Below are 17,456 nucleotides of genomic sequence, written 5' to 3'. Positions count from 1 at the left end.
CAGCTGGAAATAAAGCAGTTGAAGATGGAGCTACAAAGGTGTCACACAGTTTTTTATTACAGAGTCTATAAGGCACTGAGGGTAGGGCTGCAGTGGCTCTTTCCCTGCGAGACAGAGAGGTGAGTCCAAAAAGCTGGCACCCTGCAGGTGTTTTGGACTACAACTCCCATACTAGCCCCAAACGTCTGGGGGGCAAGAGGCAGATGATCCTGTGTGACGGCCAGCCGCCCTCTGTGCTCACAGCCTCACTCCAGTTTTTAGGAACATGGTGCAGTCCTTCAACCGGGGGGGGGGGGACTTAAACACCCTCCTCGCTGCCCCGAGGCATGCAGTCCAGTGGCCAGCAGGCCTCTACATCCCTTCCAGAGTGCTGTTGTTCCGGGAGCGCACCGGGAGCAGCGGTCTTGTTTGCCCAGAGCTGGCTCCATGGTGGGAGCCCAGCATCTTCTTGGTGGCTGAGACGAGGCGGGCGTAGCTGTCGGGGTCGTAGGGGCCAGCTGTGGAGCGGGTGGAGAGCAGCGGCAGGTGGTCCTTGTGGCGCTGGCGCTGACTGGAGCGGAAGAGCGGGGGCCGGTGCTGACTCTCCCCATCCTGCAGAGAGTCCGGAAGGGGCCTGCTGGTGCTCTCTGGGAGCAGCATGATGCTAAGCACCGACAGGATGGCGAAGGAGGCGAAGATCACATGGTGGAGGAAGAAGCCATGGCTGTTGTGGATCTCCATGAGTGGAGTGGTGGCCTGGCCCACCAAGCCAGCGGCCAGGATGAGGCCCAGCCCAGAACCCCTGCAGAAGAGAAAAGGGCAGCAGTGTTGGGATCAAGAAGTGCTGGACAGGGTGGGGGGGTAGAAGAGAGGAAGTCCTGCCTGGCTACATGAGGCACAAGCTCAGCAGCTAAGGACAGAGTGGGGCTCCCTGTGGGCCATGTCCAAGATCTTCCTCCCTCCCCCAAGCCCACTCCTCCTTTAAAAAAAAGTGTAGTTTTTACGGAGGATTTTTTTATGTTACAAAACAGATGCCCACTTCTCCTTTTAATGGCTAGTGCGGCTGTGTGAGAAACACACAAAGGAGCTGCCTTTGCCCAGGTCAGATCAGTGTCAAACTCTGGCTGGCAGCCTCTTCCCAGGGCTGGCCTCATGCCCAGGAAGGCTTTTACCAGGCCTACAACCCAGTATCAGAGAATGATGACTGGAGCTTCAGGAGGGGGCCACCCAGTGCTAGAGAGCAGCTGCTTTGCATCCAGAAGTTCCCACATTCCACCCCAATGACATCTTAATTAGAGAGCTGCCACCGCCAGTATATCTTCCTATATACATAAAAATGTAATGTTGTCATCACACTGCTCCTGTTGGGAGGATTTGCATGGTTGGCAAGCAAAGCAAGCAGGGGTGCGAGCCCCTTGTAAACAACACTCAGCCAGATGGACTAATGGTCGGACTCCGTAGAAGGCAGATTCCTGTATTTATATGACCTCCTGCATGCAAAGCAGATGCTCTACCACAGACCTACTTCTTCCCCAGTGGCAACCAGGGATTTAAATGTTCACAGGACTGGTCATTTGGGTAAGGCTTTCATCTGGGTAGACCTCTGCAAATTGGGCCTCTCCTGTTCCTTCCATCCCAACCCCCAGCCGAGATAATGCAGCAGTCACCCTCCCACTCTGGGTTCTGGGCCTGCCAGTCTATTATCATCCTCATTATAATTACATTTCTATACCGCCCTTCATCAGTGGAACACAGGGTGGGTTACAGTATACAGTCTAAGCCTTGTGTGCCTGCACAGCACATGCAGGGAGAGGAGAGACGCCTCACCTGACCACGGTGGGAAGTACCTCGCCGGCAAACAGGACGCTGAGGGCAGAAACAGCTTGTGATGCGAGGATCCCCAGGACAGAGAGCAGCACAATGAGCCAGGACATCAGGTCTAAGGGAGGAAGAATAGAGAGGCAGGCAGGCTAAGAAGGTCTGCCCAACTGCTATCGAAAGTGGATGGCCCAGAGAGGACTTCATAGAGCAAACCTTAGCACAACCCATGGCAGTCCAAAGCCACATTGCCTTCTGGGCTGCTTTCCAGGGGCCACATGCCAGTGCTGGGTGGGCCAGAGTAGGTGGAGAGACACATGCACATTTCCCCCTTTGGTGCAGTAGGCAGACTTCCCCACACACTTGCCACACCCCTCTCTGACCTCCAACCAGGCAAGCAAGCAAGAGGAACTGTTCTAGCCAAGCAAACACACTGGGGAGCAGGGAGGGGTTTAAACAGGGCCAGGTGCACAGGCTTGGAGTGACACAGCTCCAGGCCCAAGGCTCCCAACCCCTGCCTTAGCAGGTAACTCACGCAAGTGTGCCAAGCTGCATGTGCATGGATGAGGACAGCTCGTGGCAGCTTTGATCACTCTAAACCCAGCTAGGAGAAGAGAGCCTGGGAGGGGTGGGGTGGGGGTCTCTTCTGGGAACCTATGGTACACCCCCCCATATCACTGTCTGCTTACACTGAGTCAAGGCCAGTAGCAGCAGCGAAGAAACGCCCGTCAGGATGGTGCTGAGCAGGAGGGCGGCGCGGCGTCCAAAGTGGTCCACAGTCAGGCACAGGAAGAGGAGCGCAACTGCCTCACTTGCCACCAGCAGGAAGTAGGGGAAGTAGAAGCCCGGTGCGTAAGAGGTCAGGTTGCGGGTGAAGCTGTGGCGGATCCCACTCCCAATGAACCTGGACGGTAGGGGAGACAGGAGGTGGGGGCAGAGAGATGATAAAATGCTCTGCAGTAACTCTAGGAGGATGGACCAGGAGTTAGAGTTTGACAGTATGAGCAGGGATACGGGTCCCGTGGGTCAAATAAAGTTCCCCATCCCTGCCCAAGAGGAGAAGCGATACTTGTGAATACCGTATTTTTCACCCTATAGGACACACTTTTTCCACTCCAAAAATGAAGGGGAAATGTGTGTGTGTCCTATGGGGCGAATGCAGGCTTTCGCTGAAGCCTGGAGAGCGAGAGGGGTCGGTGTGCACCGACCCCTCTCGCTCTCCAGGCTTCGCGGACCTCTCCGCAAGCAGCGGGAGCACTCCCGCTGCTTGCGGAGAGTGGCCTGCATGCCGAAGCCTGCGCGCGCTGAGCTCAGCGCGTCCAGGCTTTGTGGACCTCTCCGCAAGCAGCGGGAGCGCTCCTGCTGCTTGCGGAGAGTGGCCTGCATGCAGAAGCCTGCGCGCGCTGAGCTCAGCGCATCCAGGCTTCACGGACCTCTCAGCAAGCAGCGGGAGCCAGCGCTGGGCTCCCACGGCTTGCAAAGAGCTGCCTGTTTGGGGGCTGGGGTCGGGGGAAGCTTGGGCAAAAAAACTAGGTGCGCCTTATGGGACGGTGCGTCCTATAGGGCGAAAAATATGGTAACTAAGGATAGATAGCAAAGAGGATCAATATATAGGTCTGTGAAGAGGCCAACTGGATGCCCCTGGGAAGCCTACTGGCAGCAGGGCGGGGAGACAGCAGCCCTCTTCCCACTGTTGCTCACTAGCAATTGGTACAGTATGCAAAGGTAGGCTGCCTCTGAACGTGGAGGTTCCAGGAAGACATTACAACTAATAGTCACTGCTGGGAGATTTCACCACCACAGCAACTTCAGAGTGGCTGTCAACACTTCCCAGCACAGCTCCCAGCTCCCACAACCAGTTCTCAAACAACCCACAACACATCAGGCTCTTACGCAGTGAAACCCAGGATAAGGCTGTTCTTCCAAATGACCCGGGTGCGGAAGATCTTGCAGATGCTGTGGTACTGTGGCAGAGGGGCCCCTCCAGACAGGTTGTCCAGCTCTGGAGACGGAATTAAAAACATATTGTGAGACAACCAGCACCACTAATCCAGGAAACCCGCAGCATATATTTTTAAAAATTAATTGACATGAAGAACGTACATGCTGGCATTCAATTATATTCTCAGGGCAACTAACAGCAAAAAGTTAACACAATGGAATAATCTCTCAACAATGCAGGAAAAACCACAGACCAAACAGCAAATAAAAATGTCAGAAGAATGAATTAAGAAGTCTTGAGATTTATTTACATTTTCAAGGTCAGTGGCAGGTGCCTAAAGGGCAGCCAAGAATCCTTGGGTGTGCCAAAGCCAAAAAGGTCCTCTTCCATCATTTCAGAGACATATGCATGGATCCTCTTTGCTATTTGTCCTGAGTTATTCACAAGTAATGCTTATCCTCTTGGGCAGGGATATACGATATCTTTATTGTCATTGTCCCATGCAGAACAATGAAATTGAAAAACTACATAAAACTACTACAAAACTACATAAAACTACATAAAAACACATAAAAACTACATAAAACTACTACAAAGCTACATAAAACATTCAAAAATCCCTAAAAACTCTGATGGGGATGGGGAACTTTTGGCCCATGTGCCAAATGTGGCCCTACTTGCCCCACAACTGACATCATATGACACCACATATGCAACTTCCAAGGAACAAACGGGAGCTTAACAGGAGCTCCTGATTGTTCCTCTGACAGAGGAAGGTGGGTTCCCACTACCCGTCAGTGCACCTTGTTCCTCAGCAGGAGAAAGCTTGCACTGAAACTGCTGCTAAAATGGGAAAGAAAGAGACACTCAAGTTTTCACAGTGGCTTCAGTGGAAAGTGCTGCCTGCCCCTGGAGCAAGTCCCTTGGAAGGGGTGCTGAGAATACACCTTCAAAGAGAAGCCACTGTGATGTCAGGTAACTCATAGACAGCCCTGCTTCCTGTCAAATTTGGCCTGAGAGGGCAGTTACAGGGATCCGGCCTGCTTGATGGGGTAGGGTAAAAGTTTCTCCAGCTGTGCTCTAGGCGATGTTGGACTCCCATCAGCCCCATCCAGCATGACTAACACTCATGGAGGATTACAGATAGGTAGCCGTGTTGGTCTGCCATAGTCAAAACAAAAAAAATTCCTTCCAGTAGCATGTGTGCATACACACGAAAGCTCATACCAAGAACTAACTTAGTTGGTCTTTAAGGTGCTACTGGAAGGAATTTTTTTTTGTTTTGACTCATGGAGGATGGAAGTCTATCTTCACCTGGAAGGTGACAGGTTCCCCATTCCCTACTCTAGGGGACCAAAAAACTCCACCCACATCAGAGAAACACATCCACCCATGTTGCAGCTTGCACACCTGCTTCTCTCACAGTGGGTCAAGAGACATCAACCCCAAAAAGGCAATTGGTGCTTTTTCCAGCCTCCAATTGCATGGGGATGGCGTACCTTGCACCCAAAGTAACCTGGCAGGGCAGATATTCACCAGCCCCACCACCCTGAGCTCCAAATGAGCACCCAGCATCCCGTTGCTCCAAGCCAGAAACTGACACAGCAGCAAGGCTTAGAGTGAGGGTCAAGCCTAGCCCTTCAGACCTCACCTGCAAACAGGTGCTCCCAAGTGTAGGAATCATCCTCCAGGTGGATTCCATTGCCCTCGGCTAAATCGTGCAGAACCTGCTTGCCTTCCTCAAACTGCTGAGTGGCCAAGAGCCAGCGGCCCGACTCAGGGGAGAGGGCAGGACACCTGCTCCCAAAAAAGAAGAACAAGCACCGCTGACGACCGGTGGAATCCTGGCAGGCAGAGCTGGAGCGTAGCTGCTCCTTTATTCTGGACAGTGTATCCCCACACGGAGAGCAACTGCCCAAAGCCCAAAGCTTGCTGGATATTCTTGGGAAACCCAGCCTCTTGGCTACAGCCTACACACACAGGAGTAACCACAACCACACTGTGCAAAAATGAACAAGGCAAAACTTTCAGGGGAGAAGAGGGAGGGAGAATACAACCAGAAAGTGTTTTAAAATCCAGAAGGAAGAGAGGGAGGAAAGGGTGAGGGAGTCATTTGTATTACATAACAGCAACTTGGGGTCCCCCCCTTCCAGACATCCATTTTATTGGGTGTTCACAAGGATTTGTGCTCATCATGCTAACAGGACCATCACACCGGATCCCACACTCAATACTGTTTGTGCCTGAAGGTGTTTTGGAACAGTCACACTGCTTCATTTCCAAACAATGCATAGCCCTGAAATGTCTTATACCGCAAGTGTTCTGGTTTATTTTTTGCCCTGCTTTTGCTGCACTATGGCCCCTCTGGAGAGCAATAATGTGGCAGCATTGGGGCAGGATGGCAGAGAAAAATTAAGTAGAACAAACCTGCCAATGATGCACTACTATTATGTCAAAACATGTTGCAGAAGACACCCACAATACCACCTTTGTCTGGAGGGGCCCGTACCCTCTCCTGGTTTCAAACTGTGGACACTGCCTTTGTGCAGTACAGAGAGAAAGAAGGGGTAGTGTGCTTTTTAGTGCTTTCTTGTATGAATCCAGGGCCTCTCCCCTAAGTGTCCCAGCATGACTCTCCCTTTCCCTGCAATGTTTAAACATCCACTCCTTCCTCTGCAGTACACACCCCACATTGCTCAAGCCTAAAGGAAGCTGCTCCAAGTTGCAGCTGGATCAAGTGTGTTCCCTCAGCCCTTGAACTGAAGGGCTCTGCCAAGGGGGTGCTCTAGTGAAGAGGGTTTGCTCAGCACCAAACACACTCAGGCGGTGACCTCTGCAAGGCTGAGGAAGTGCCAAGTGGGCTGAGGCTTCAGAGGGGCTCGCAGCAGCACCCTCTGCTGCCTGGAAGGGTTGCAAGGAAATCTTGCAAAGGAGGCAGCATGTACAGAGCAGGAGTGGGGATGCATGTGCGGCAGCAGGCAGCCACAGGATAAGCGCTGTCACCATTGGGCAAGGGTAGAGCCACCCCCATTCCTTTCCCACATTGGGTGTGCTGTACCACTATTTTGTCTCCATTCAGTGGGAAATATTTGACAATGCACACATGTGCAATGCCACAGCGTAGTGTCAGCTGAAAGCTTTTTAGGGCACCAGGTTAGGGGATCGAGCAACTTTAACACAGCTCTTGGTGCTGCAGGACTTTTGTCAGATAGGCGTAGATTTATTCTGAGAAAGCAGGGCTGGGAACCTCAGGCTCAGGGACTGAATATGACCCTCCATTTGGCCCTCGTAACTCCCCCCAGGCTACACCCCTCACTCGGTCAACTTCAGGTCCTGAGTGTTTTTTGCCTGGCTGGAATATGCCCCTGAACTTTGATAATGCCTCTTGCTTCCCTGGATGAAGGAAAGAGAGGGATGTCTGTACCAAAACTGGCCTACTGCACCAAATGTGTGTTGCTCTGCCTGTCTTTGCCTCTGTCTAACTGAATGTGGGCCTCAGAAGGTTGCCTAGAAGATAATGTGGCCCTTGGACTGAAAAAGGTTCCCTACCCATATTTTAAGGCACCAGGAGAATTACAGGGAGTTCCCACCCTGGGAAGAGTTTTCTCAAAGTGCGGCGGGAGCGTGAGAACCACACTGATCTCATTGACATGAGGTCCGCAGTGCTTGTTGTGCCTCTCATTTCAAGGAGTCATGTGTCTCCATTGTAAGGCTTCCCACCCCCTTAGTATTCAGGGCTGAGAGGCAGACTTACCACCAGCAGGCAGCCAGGAAAGTGAGTCCCAGCACTATTGTCCCCTGGAGGAGCCGCCACTCCTTGCAAGCCACCGCCAGCCCTGGCAAGAGCAGCTCCCCAGCCACCCAGAAGAAACCAGCGCCCATGGTGACTGCCAGGCGGTGCGGAGGGTCACACAACTCCAGCCCTGGGGAGAAAAAGCCAGTGAGAAACACAAGAAATGGAGACGGGGGCAGAATGTAGAGGAGAGGTGCACATGGCAGGCAGAGTTTGCTGGTAGCCTGGGAGACACACGGGCCTCTGCTTTGGCAAAGATCCAGAGTTCCCAACCCATTATCTGAAAGCAGGGGCGACTGCAGAGGACCTAACAAGGATGAGAGGGCCACTCACTTGCAACATAGAGGGAGAGGAAGGTGCCAGCCAGCAGTGCCCCAAAGAGCAGCCGGGTAAGTACAAGCATAACGTAATTCACAGCCAGCGCCACGGCAATGCCCAGAGGGATGGACAGCATCAAGGAGGAGATGAAAGTGGCCCGGCGGCCAAACCTAGAAAATCAAAGGAGGACAGTGAGCAAGGATGCAAAGTTGGGGGGGGGGTTCTACAGGAGAGCCAAAGGCCCATCTAGTCCAGCATCCTGCTCTCAGCCAGATGCCCCAGTAGGAAGCCTACAGCTCTCACTGGCTGCATCTCTGCTCAAACACTCCAGCCCCCTGGGCAGAAGTGGCCAGTTCAGATACCAGTCCACGGGTGTACAAGCAAGGGCGTCTGGCTTTTTTAACTTGGACTTTTGAAAAGTCCTTTGCAAAAGCAATGTTATGGAACGGTGGAACTCACTCCCACAGGACATAAATCCATGGGCAATAAAGCTACCAGTAGCTACTAGCCACACAATGGCTGTGCTCTTCCTCCATGGCCAGAGAAAATAATGCTTTTCAATGCCAGTTGCTGGAAATTGCAGGAGGGGAGAGTGCTCTTGTTCTCGGGTCCTGTTTGAGGGTTTCTCACAAGCACCTGGGGGGCCACAGTGAAAACAGGATGCTGAACAAGATGCATGCTGGACTGGCCTCTAACCACTACACCACACTGGCTCCAATGCAAAGTCAAACTGTTTTGTTGCTCTTGACTATTAGCATTGACTCAGAGCGACAACACTCTCTCTCCAAGGTCTCAAGAAGAGAAGAATCTTCCCTGCCACTTGCCATTTTATCATTAAAACAAAAACACCTGGAACTGAACCTGGGCACTACTCCATGCAAAACCAGTGCTCTACCACTGAGCATTACATTCCCTTCCCTCGGGGATAAGAACATCCTGGTTCAACAAGACTGCAGAACCACAACACCATACAGTAGCTGTACACTAACAGTGTACTGGGTTCGCTAATTAAGAACATGGTAACAAGCTTCCAGTCCTCACTGAGGATTCACAGCATTCAGGCAAGGCTTGCTACAAACTCAAGGGAGGGAAATGCAGCATTGTGATGGGGAAATATTTTACCTGTCACAGGCCGATCCAAAAGCCATGTAACCAATCAACCACCCCAGGAGGTGGGTGGTTTGCTCCAGGGGCACCTGCCAGTGGTTGGCACAGACCAAGTCCCACTAGAAGAAAAAGGGAGGAGACTTTTCAGAACCAGGAGGCTGGTGGTGTTGCCTGCCTTTAGGTCTTCTCATAGATATAGAGACATCCAGGGGCCACCCCCAGCCATAAGAAAATTTAAAAATAATGGCGCACAAAAGCAAAATGATCTAAATCAGTTAACAACAAAAACCATCAAGCTGGTCTCTGACTGTAATAAATTTCATGTTCATGTTCAACAGAAATCATGGATTTTACCAAATGGCACCTCTTATTTGTTTAAATGCCTCCCTCACCCCCGCATAAAAACAAGCTGCAAAAAAAATATCAAATGCAGAAAAAGTAACAAGATAATTTGAAACCTAAAAATTAAAATTAACCCTAAATTTGAGGCCTACTTTAATCTGGAGGCCCAGGCCAAGCCCCTCCCCGCTCTTTACAAAATGTACAACAGCGAGAGGTTTTGCCTAGGTCAGAACCCACGGCGTCATTTGGGCAGGTGGACCTGGGTCTCCCTCTTCCGTCCCCTTCCCAGGGCCACTCTGCACATCCTCAGAGGCACCCTTCTGACCCACGGACCTGCGTCACTACGGTGGAGAGGAGGCCGGCCTCAGGCAGGACGTACTCCCAGCCGCGGGTGCAAGGGCCGGTCCCGTTGGGCTCGAGGCCGCCCCCGGGCGGCGGGTAGCGGTAGAGCAGGCAATGGCTGCCGGGCGGGGTGGAGGCGTTGAGCAGCTCGGGCCCGCTGGCGTTGCGCAGCTCGGGCGGCAGCAGCGCCGGGTCCGGGCGGCAGCGGTGCTGCGGGGTCGCGGCCAGCAGGAGCCCCGCGGCCAGGCCGAGCGCCAGCGGCACGTTGGGCAGCCACGAGGCGGCAGCCAGGAGCCGGGCGCGCCGCCCGAAGCCGCCCACCTGCCGCAGCAGCTGCCCGTCGAAGTCCATGCGCCGCGGGCAGGACGGTCACCTGGAGCAAAAGAGCAGCGCCGCCTGGCTGGCTGGCTAGTTAGGCGGCCGCGGTGGGGCGGGTGCTTAAGGAGGCCGGCCGGAGGGAGCCGCCCCCTGGGAGCACGGAAGGAGGAAAGGACTGGGGAGAGCACGGCGAGGTAGAGACCCTCGACGGTCCTCTCCCCTGTGCCGCCGCTCGCTTCCTCCCTCTCGGCCTGACTGCGCCAAGAAAGCCGTCGAGGGAAAGGAGGGCTGCTTTCAACTCCCGCTTTTTAGACGGCCCTCTCGCCGACGCAGACACAAGCCTTTCCTCCTCCTCAGCGCCGCCTACTGGTTCTCGTCCGCCCCGTCGCGTAAGGACACCAAGCAGGCGTACCGGGTGGATTCTTCAAAGGATTCCGGACACGTTTCCCTAAGATTTGCCTGTTGATTTACGTGAGAAAACAAGGTGATGGGTTGGCAACATATATTCGCGTAATAAAATTTGAAAGCGGTTTACAAAAAGGATAAAACAATAAAATTATCAGTAAAAAAAACCCTGTTAAAATTACTATATTATTCAAAAATAATTAAAATAAACGATAAACTAAAAACAAAAACAAAACACAAGATTAAAGCACATTACCACATTCTGCATGTCTGGGTAGATTTGCCTAAACAAAAAATTTTTAGCAGGTGCCCAAAAGAGTCATTGAAGACACCTGCCTGATTGTGATAGGCAGGGAGTTCCAAAGTGTGAGTGCTGTAGGTAAAATAAAAGCCTTTTCTCCCTTCAGAAGCAGGAGGGAGATTGAGGATCATTGCAGAAGTCCCACCTCCTTAGATCAAGAGCCTGGCTGGAGCAGACTTTTTGGGGGGAGCCAAAAAGTATTGTATCCTGGATCCTAGAAGGAGAGGCCAGGCAGATTCCTCTGCAAAGCTCACCCACCAGCCTTGCAAATTACTGTGTGTGTGTGTGTGTGTGTGTGTGTGTGTGTCCAGCATTCTTCCTTTGGACATTGTGGAGGATACAGTGGGCTGCATCTGATAAAACAGGCTGCAATCCACTAAAGTTTAAGCCAAAGCAGGTAGCCTTTAAGGCAATTCCACAAGACTCTTTGTTGTCATTGATCCTGTGAGAGTAATGATAATACACTTTTTAAACCACCCTTCAACCAAGTTTCCTTAGGCACCACCAGCTTCTGACTTATATAGGAACCAAAGCTGCCTCTTGGGTGTGCTGCTGCCCTGAAGCTGGATCAGACCAAAGTCCCATCTAGCCCCCACCCTCACCCCGTTCTTCAGATGGCCAACCAGATGCCCACAGGAAGCCTGCAAGCAGGATGTGAGCACAAGGGCTCTCCCTCCCTCCTGTGGTTTTTAGCCATTGGCTTTCAGAAGCATCACTGTCTCCTACAGTGGAGGTAGAACACAGCCTTGTCCTCCATGAATTTACCCAAGCCTTTTACAGCTATACTATCACTACAAACTGTGGGAGCCAGTTTGGCAGTTTAACTTCACTTTGTGAAGAAGTGCTTCCTTTTGTCTGTCCTGAATTTTCCTGCATTCAGCTTCCATGAGCACAGCCAAGGGGGAGCAGGGGGGACAGCTGCCCCCCCAAATCAATAAAAATCCTGGCTATGCCCTTGTCATCTTCATTGGATGGCCTCTGCCATTACATTAAGGAAGACTGTGCAGAGCCCAGGAAAGATGGTAGGAGGTCATACATAGGCCCTTAGCTATGGCTACTTGAAAAAAGGACCTGGAAAACACAGGCCCTTTACCTGGACTGGCGAGTGCACCATTTAGCCCTTGTAATAAGAAACTAGAACAGACAGGTGCTGCAATTTGACCCAATATTCTTTCACAAAGAGCCCCCTCCAGGCCCTTTACCTGGACTGGCGAGTGCACCATTTAGCCTGGTGTACCCTTGTAATAAGAAACTAGAACAGACAGGTGCTGCAATTTGACCCAATATTCTTTCACAAAGAGCCCCCTCCAAACCCAGGATCTGCGCCCAAATGTAAACTCCAACCTGCTTACAGCTACTTCCTTTTGTTTTTAGGAAAATAGGAAGTTGTCTTCTTATACCAAGTCAGGCCATCTAGCTCAGCACTGCTAACACATAGTGGCTCTCTTGTTTGTGTTTCAGACAAGGCACATCCACAGTCTTATCTGGAGACATCATGGATTGAACCTGGGTCCTGCTCTGTACAAAGCAGATGCTCAACCACTGAGCTACAACCCCTCCCTATTTCTAGTCTTTAAAAATCCCCATGCTTCCCCCGCCCCCCCCAAAAAATTAAATATTGTTTTACATATTACTCCATAGCAGAACAAACTGCTGGTGGTAGAGCTTTGCAGTTGCCTTTTAGGGAAGTGAGGAGCGGCCTCCCCATCTGTTATTGCATAAAAACAGACGCAGAGTTTGAAATCACTCCCCAGCCACCTAAAGTCCTAGAAACACCTTGCCTGAGAGTCACATGATCCCAGGGACTGGTCAGCTTTCCCTCCCTGGCTTCCTGCCTCTACCTTTCCCAAGGTAGTGGGGGAAATGTCTCCCATGTTGCAATGCAGATCTAAATGTTGTTCCGAAGTGGTGTTGGGGGGGGCAGGGGCAGGGAGTGCACAGTCAAGAAGAGGCCTTGCTTTTAACTTTGCCCAGTGAGAAGGCTTAGAGACAGCAGCTGAGGTTGCACAGTTGGGACAGAGTGGCTGCTGATAAAAGGCCCTTTGTTCTAAGGGCCCCTCCCTGTCTGTAAATGGAGCTCTTATCAATTTACTCATCTGGGCAGGGAGAGAGAATCCGGGGAAGAGGCAGGAAAGATTGTTAGCACTCTAACAGCTGAGACAGAGAAGGAGCAAGCACATTCCGGTCAAGCAGCTTTCTGTCAGCTACTACCTCTGAGTGATTGTATCCTATATCAGGTTTAAGCTTGCCAAGTGTGTTTGACAAGTGCTGCTGTGCTTGCGCCAAACAGCCTCCACCCCTACGAGAAGCTTGTCACTGCACCTCAACAGACTGGGGGACTGTGGGGCCATCAGACAAGTCACGCTGAATCTTAACACAAGTATTGCAGGGCAAAGGCTGGTTCTGTCTACTGGGATACGTTGGCTGTATGCATACCATTCATTTAATGCTCATTCCCCCCTTACACACACACAAACAAACAAACAAACAAAACAATCCCAGGAACAGCTACAATTCCCAGCATCCTTAAGAAACTACAGTTCCCAGGATTCTTTTTTTTTTGTGGGGGGGGCAGGGGCAGAGAATGTGCTTTAAATGTGTTTTTTCTGTGTTTTTCCAGCCTATGTTGAAGTTATCTCCCTCCAGCAAAACAACTACATTAGTTCATGTCAGCGTTGTCTTTAAATATTCTCTCCCCCAGGTGATAGAAATTGCTAAACATCAGAACCTCACCCAATGCTAAGACGTGTCCTGAAAATTGCTCTTTAAATCTCTGGACTGTTCAGCAATTTAACCCACTTCAAATTCTTGTTTGCAGAGGTGAATCAGGATGCTATCTCATCGCTCCAAAGTGCTCTGAGAGGACACAACACAGCCAGCTTTTGTCTCACCAGCTGATTATTCCAGCAAAACAAATCTTTAGAACATGGCAAGCTGAGCTGTAGCAACAGATCCTGTGAAACTTTGTCCATGTGCATCAAATCCCAGGGTTAACTGCAGGAAATAGCCTGCCATCATCAAAATAATTGTTGGCAGGGGTAGCCCTCAACTGTGACTGTTCTGAGAACTCCTTTTAAAAAATATTTTTAAGGGAAGGAAACACTGCTCTATATTGAGTCGGCCTCTTGGGTCTATCTAGCCCTGTATTGTATACACCTGATCCAGCCCCCAAGCAATTTTTGCTTTCCCTCTCTGCAAGACCTCTCATTTGAGTGGCAGTGGAGAAGCACAGCACCTTGATGGGGATGCAAACCGTCACCTTCCTGGTTGTCAAGTTGATCATTTTACAAGGGAAGAGGGAGCATCACCTGCTTGTGTGAGGCCGTGGGGTGTCCAACTTCTGCTGCAAGGATTCAGACAGGGGGATGCAAGGAACAGAGCGTCTCTGCCACCTTGAGCTCCTTGGAGGAAAAAAATGGAATATAAATGCAATAAATAAATAATAGACCACCCTGAGCTAGATGGATCAATGATCTGATACCAGGTGAGGCGGTTTCTTGTGTTTCCAGGTCTTGCAAAATTCAGAGTGCCTTGAGCCAGAAACACGCTTTCTTTCCAGTGAAGAAATGGAAACCTTGCAATGAGGAAGTGACAGCTCTTTCACAATCTTTGCAGCAGAAGCCAAAGTGAGTTAACCTCACGATGCGTGGCTAAAACAGCCCTCTGAGCATCTTAAGAGGAAGGATCGGCACAAAGGTGTTAAACAAAGTGTCCCATTCCATTCTCACCCTGGTAATTAATATTTCCAGAATAGCAAGACCCTGGCCACACACTACGCAGAAAAGACGACATATTTTCTCCAGATCCCCAGCTGATCCCAAGGGGGCTAAAAGTAGCTTTTAATTGTTAAGCCACCTTGGTCACTTTACATGGAAAAGCAGAGTCTAAATGTAATAAAACAGTAGGTTACCTCTGCTGCAGCTGCTGCTAATCTTCTCTGCTCCCTGCCATGACCTCCCTGCAAGCTGTGGCTGTGCTTTGACAAGCAGCTGGGATTTCAGCCCTTTTGATCAGCCTCTGTCTGGTGAGCAAGTTTCAGCAAATTGCTGGTGACACCTAGTGGTGCAAGACAAAAGTTCACTGTGCACCTGTTTATATATAGCAAACTTCACTAGCCTGTCTTCTTCCACCAGTCCCAGCTACCAAAACATCTGGAAGCCACAAAGCTGATGCTGTCAGGGACTCTGGGAACTCTCGCCTTGCACTCTTTATTGCTGTGCATTGCCAATAAAAGAATGCCAATTTGAGGGGAGTCTTTGGCCTGACCCAGCAGGGTTCTTCTTATGTTCATAGGCATAGCCTGGAGTGAAGCGATAACTCAGCAGCAGAATATGTGGCTTGGACTTAAGAGGTTCCAGCTTCAATCACAGCACATCCCAGTTTATTAGTCATTCATTTATTCAATTTATTCCTTCCTCCCAAAGGAGCCCAGGTTGGCAAAAAAAGTGATAAAACAACAAAATCACCATAAGCATGCCTGCGAGTCAAGAAACAATGCTGGAATAGATGATCCAACTCAGCCTAAGATAGGCATGTAAATGTTCATCTCCCTCTCCCCAGATCTCATCTTTATTTTATTGCATCTACATCTCACCTTCCCTCCAAGCTCCAGGTGGCATATGAGGGTTTCCCTTTCCCCCATTTTATCCTCACAACAACCCTGTGAGGTAGGTTAGGCTGAGCAGCAGCAACTGGTCCAAGGTCGAACAGTGAGCTTTGGGACTGTTTGGGAATTTTCTACCCTATTCATGCCTCTTTCCCAAGATATGCTCACTGGGGTTGGAATTGCATCACTTTGGTGCTTCTGTATGGCAGGGACAGGCAATCTGCAGTCAAATGTTGATGCATTTCAGCTGCCAATTATCCCAAACTTATTGACCATGGTGGTCACAGCTGTCAAGAGTTGCTGTTCTCCATCCCTACTGGACAGCACCTAATGGCAGTGGCACTAGATACACAGAGCAGTTGTCGTGAATGCACGCACGCGCGCACGCGCACACACACAGTAGTGGTGAACACACTATCACTGCCCTCCCTCATACAATTTGGCATTTGTCAAGACAAGCTTCATGGAAGAGCCTCACCAAAACATGAAGGAAAACACCTGTGGGATGCTAACATGCCTGGCCTTGTAGTATTGTAGAGAGAATACGGCACACGTATTTGTGTGTGTAAACCAGGTGTGGGTAACCCTTGAGTGTCTAGATCAGGGGTCAGCAAACTTTTTCAGCAGGGGGGTGGTCCACTGTCCCTCAGACCTTGTGGGGGGCCAGACTATATTTGGGGGGGGGGGGAATGAAAGAATTCCTATGCCCCACAAATAACCCAGAGATGCATTTTAAACAAAAGCACACATACTACTCATGTAAAAATACCAGGCAGCCCCCACAAATAACTCAAAGATGCATTTTAAATAAAAGGACACATTCTACTCATGTAAAAACATGCCGATTCCCGGACTGTCCGCGGGCTGGATTTAGAAGGTGATTAGGCCGGATCCGGCCCCCGGGCCTTAGTTTGCCTACCCATGGTTTAGATGTTGAACTACAAATCCTATCAGCCGCAACAAGCCTGGTCAATGGCTACGAATAATAAGAGCTGCGGCTCAGCGACTCAAGGGCCAAAAATTCACCACACCTGGTGAAGGGAAAGAAGAGGGGTTATTTACAAGATCTGTTGATGCTGTGTATTAGAAAATGGATTATTCTGTGTGGATGCAGTCTATTCCTTCATGACCTTCATGACAATGCACCCCACCGTTGTTTTAAACCCCACATTCTACGCCAATCACACTAGTACAAATAGAAGGTTGTGAATTGACCTGTGAGAGGATCTGTACTTGTGTGGAGAGATGTTGCAAAATGCTAGAGGTAGAAAGTAGGAACAGATGCTCTGAGCTCTCCCTTAAGGGAAGAACTTAGTTCTTTTGGCGTGTTATGGCCACTTAGAGCATTTTCTCCAATGCCTAATCCCAGTTCAGTCCTCACAGTTCCTTTGAATTAAGAGGAGGGGCCACGAAGTGAACCAAAAAAAGGGGGTGCTCCAGGTGATGTACACCTGGATCCCAACCCCCATTTTTTGGTTTTAGAAGCAGAGAAGCCAGCATTAAGACCTTGAAAGGTGAGTGAGTCAGGCCAGCCACATCTGGCGTCTTCATGGCTGAAGCTTGCATTTTTCAATAAAAGCTTGTGGTATAGATCTGGCATTGCTCTATTCTTGAAAACTTAGGGAAGGTTTTACAACATTAACACACAAGGCGGCAGCATATATCCAAGGCTGTGCATTTAATGTGGTATAAAAGGGACAGGGGGAAGAACAGAGTTGGATCCAGACTAAGCTAGTTATGCTTTAGTCCCAATGAAATCAAGTGGTAAGTTAGTTGTCCAACTTTGGTTTCAGTGGAGCGAAGTATGGATTAAACCCACATAATTTGCATAAATTCAAAAGGCGGGCAGGAAATTGTTTGGGTCACGACTGATGGATGTACTGGTTGTGATGAGCCTGTCCTGCAGCTGGGGCTACACTAAAGGGCAAAGGAAACTGCATTTTACAGTCAGATACCTGAAACTACACAGTAATCTACACTGATTGGCAGCAGCTCTCCAGGGTTGCAGGCAGGAATATTTCACAGTCTTGCCTGGGGAATGAGCCTGGGATCTTCTGCAGTGCAGAGCAACTAGTGCAAGAGAACCCCAACTGCCCACCCAAATATCCTTGGTATCTTCTAGAATGACACAGGTGATATTTTACCTTGCCTGCCCAAGATGGAATGTTGTAGGAGAGTTGAATCT

The 17,456-nt window shown here is 50.3% G+C and overlaps 1 protein-coding gene across 2 annotated transcripts; it reads right to left on the bottom strand.

Annotated features, from left to right (window-relative positions):
* Positions 1-65: 65 nt before the first annotated feature.
* Positions 66-10,899, bottom strand: SLC22A31 (solute carrier family 22 member 31). 2 transcript variants are annotated; one of them, XM_081920198.1, is made up of 10 exons: positions 10,701-10,899; positions 9,633-10,418; positions 8,973-9,076; positions 7,866-8,020; positions 7,494-7,662; positions 5,391-5,536; positions 3,691-3,799; positions 2,487-2,701; positions 1,807-1,918; positions 66-781 (listed from the first exon to the last, which is right to left on the bottom strand). In XM_081920198.1, the coding sequence occupies exons 2-10, from the start codon at positions 9,990-9,992 to the stop codon at positions 352-354; spliced, it is 1,800 nt and encodes a 599-aa protein (XP_081776324.1). In that variant the 5' UTR covers positions 9,993-10,418; positions 10,701-10,899; the 3' UTR covers positions 66-351. The 2 variants fall into 2 exon arrangements, with proteins under 2 accessions (XP_081776324.1, XP_081776323.1); XM_081920197.1 differs by lacking the exon at positions 10,701-10,899 and having other exon boundaries at positions 9,633-10,486.
* Between the last annotated feature and the right edge of the window lie 6,557 nt (positions 10,900-17,456).

Source organism: Podarcis melisellensis (assembly GCF_964234715.1).
Source record: "Podarcis melisellensis genome assembly, chromosome: 8".
In the NCBI taxonomy this organism is placed as follows: Eukaryota; Metazoa; Chordata; class Lepidosauria; order Squamata; family Lacertidae; genus Podarcis; species Podarcis melisellensis.
The sequence above is the reverse complement of the archived record's forward strand: the minus strand, read 5'-3'. Positions and strand labels throughout refer to the sequence as shown.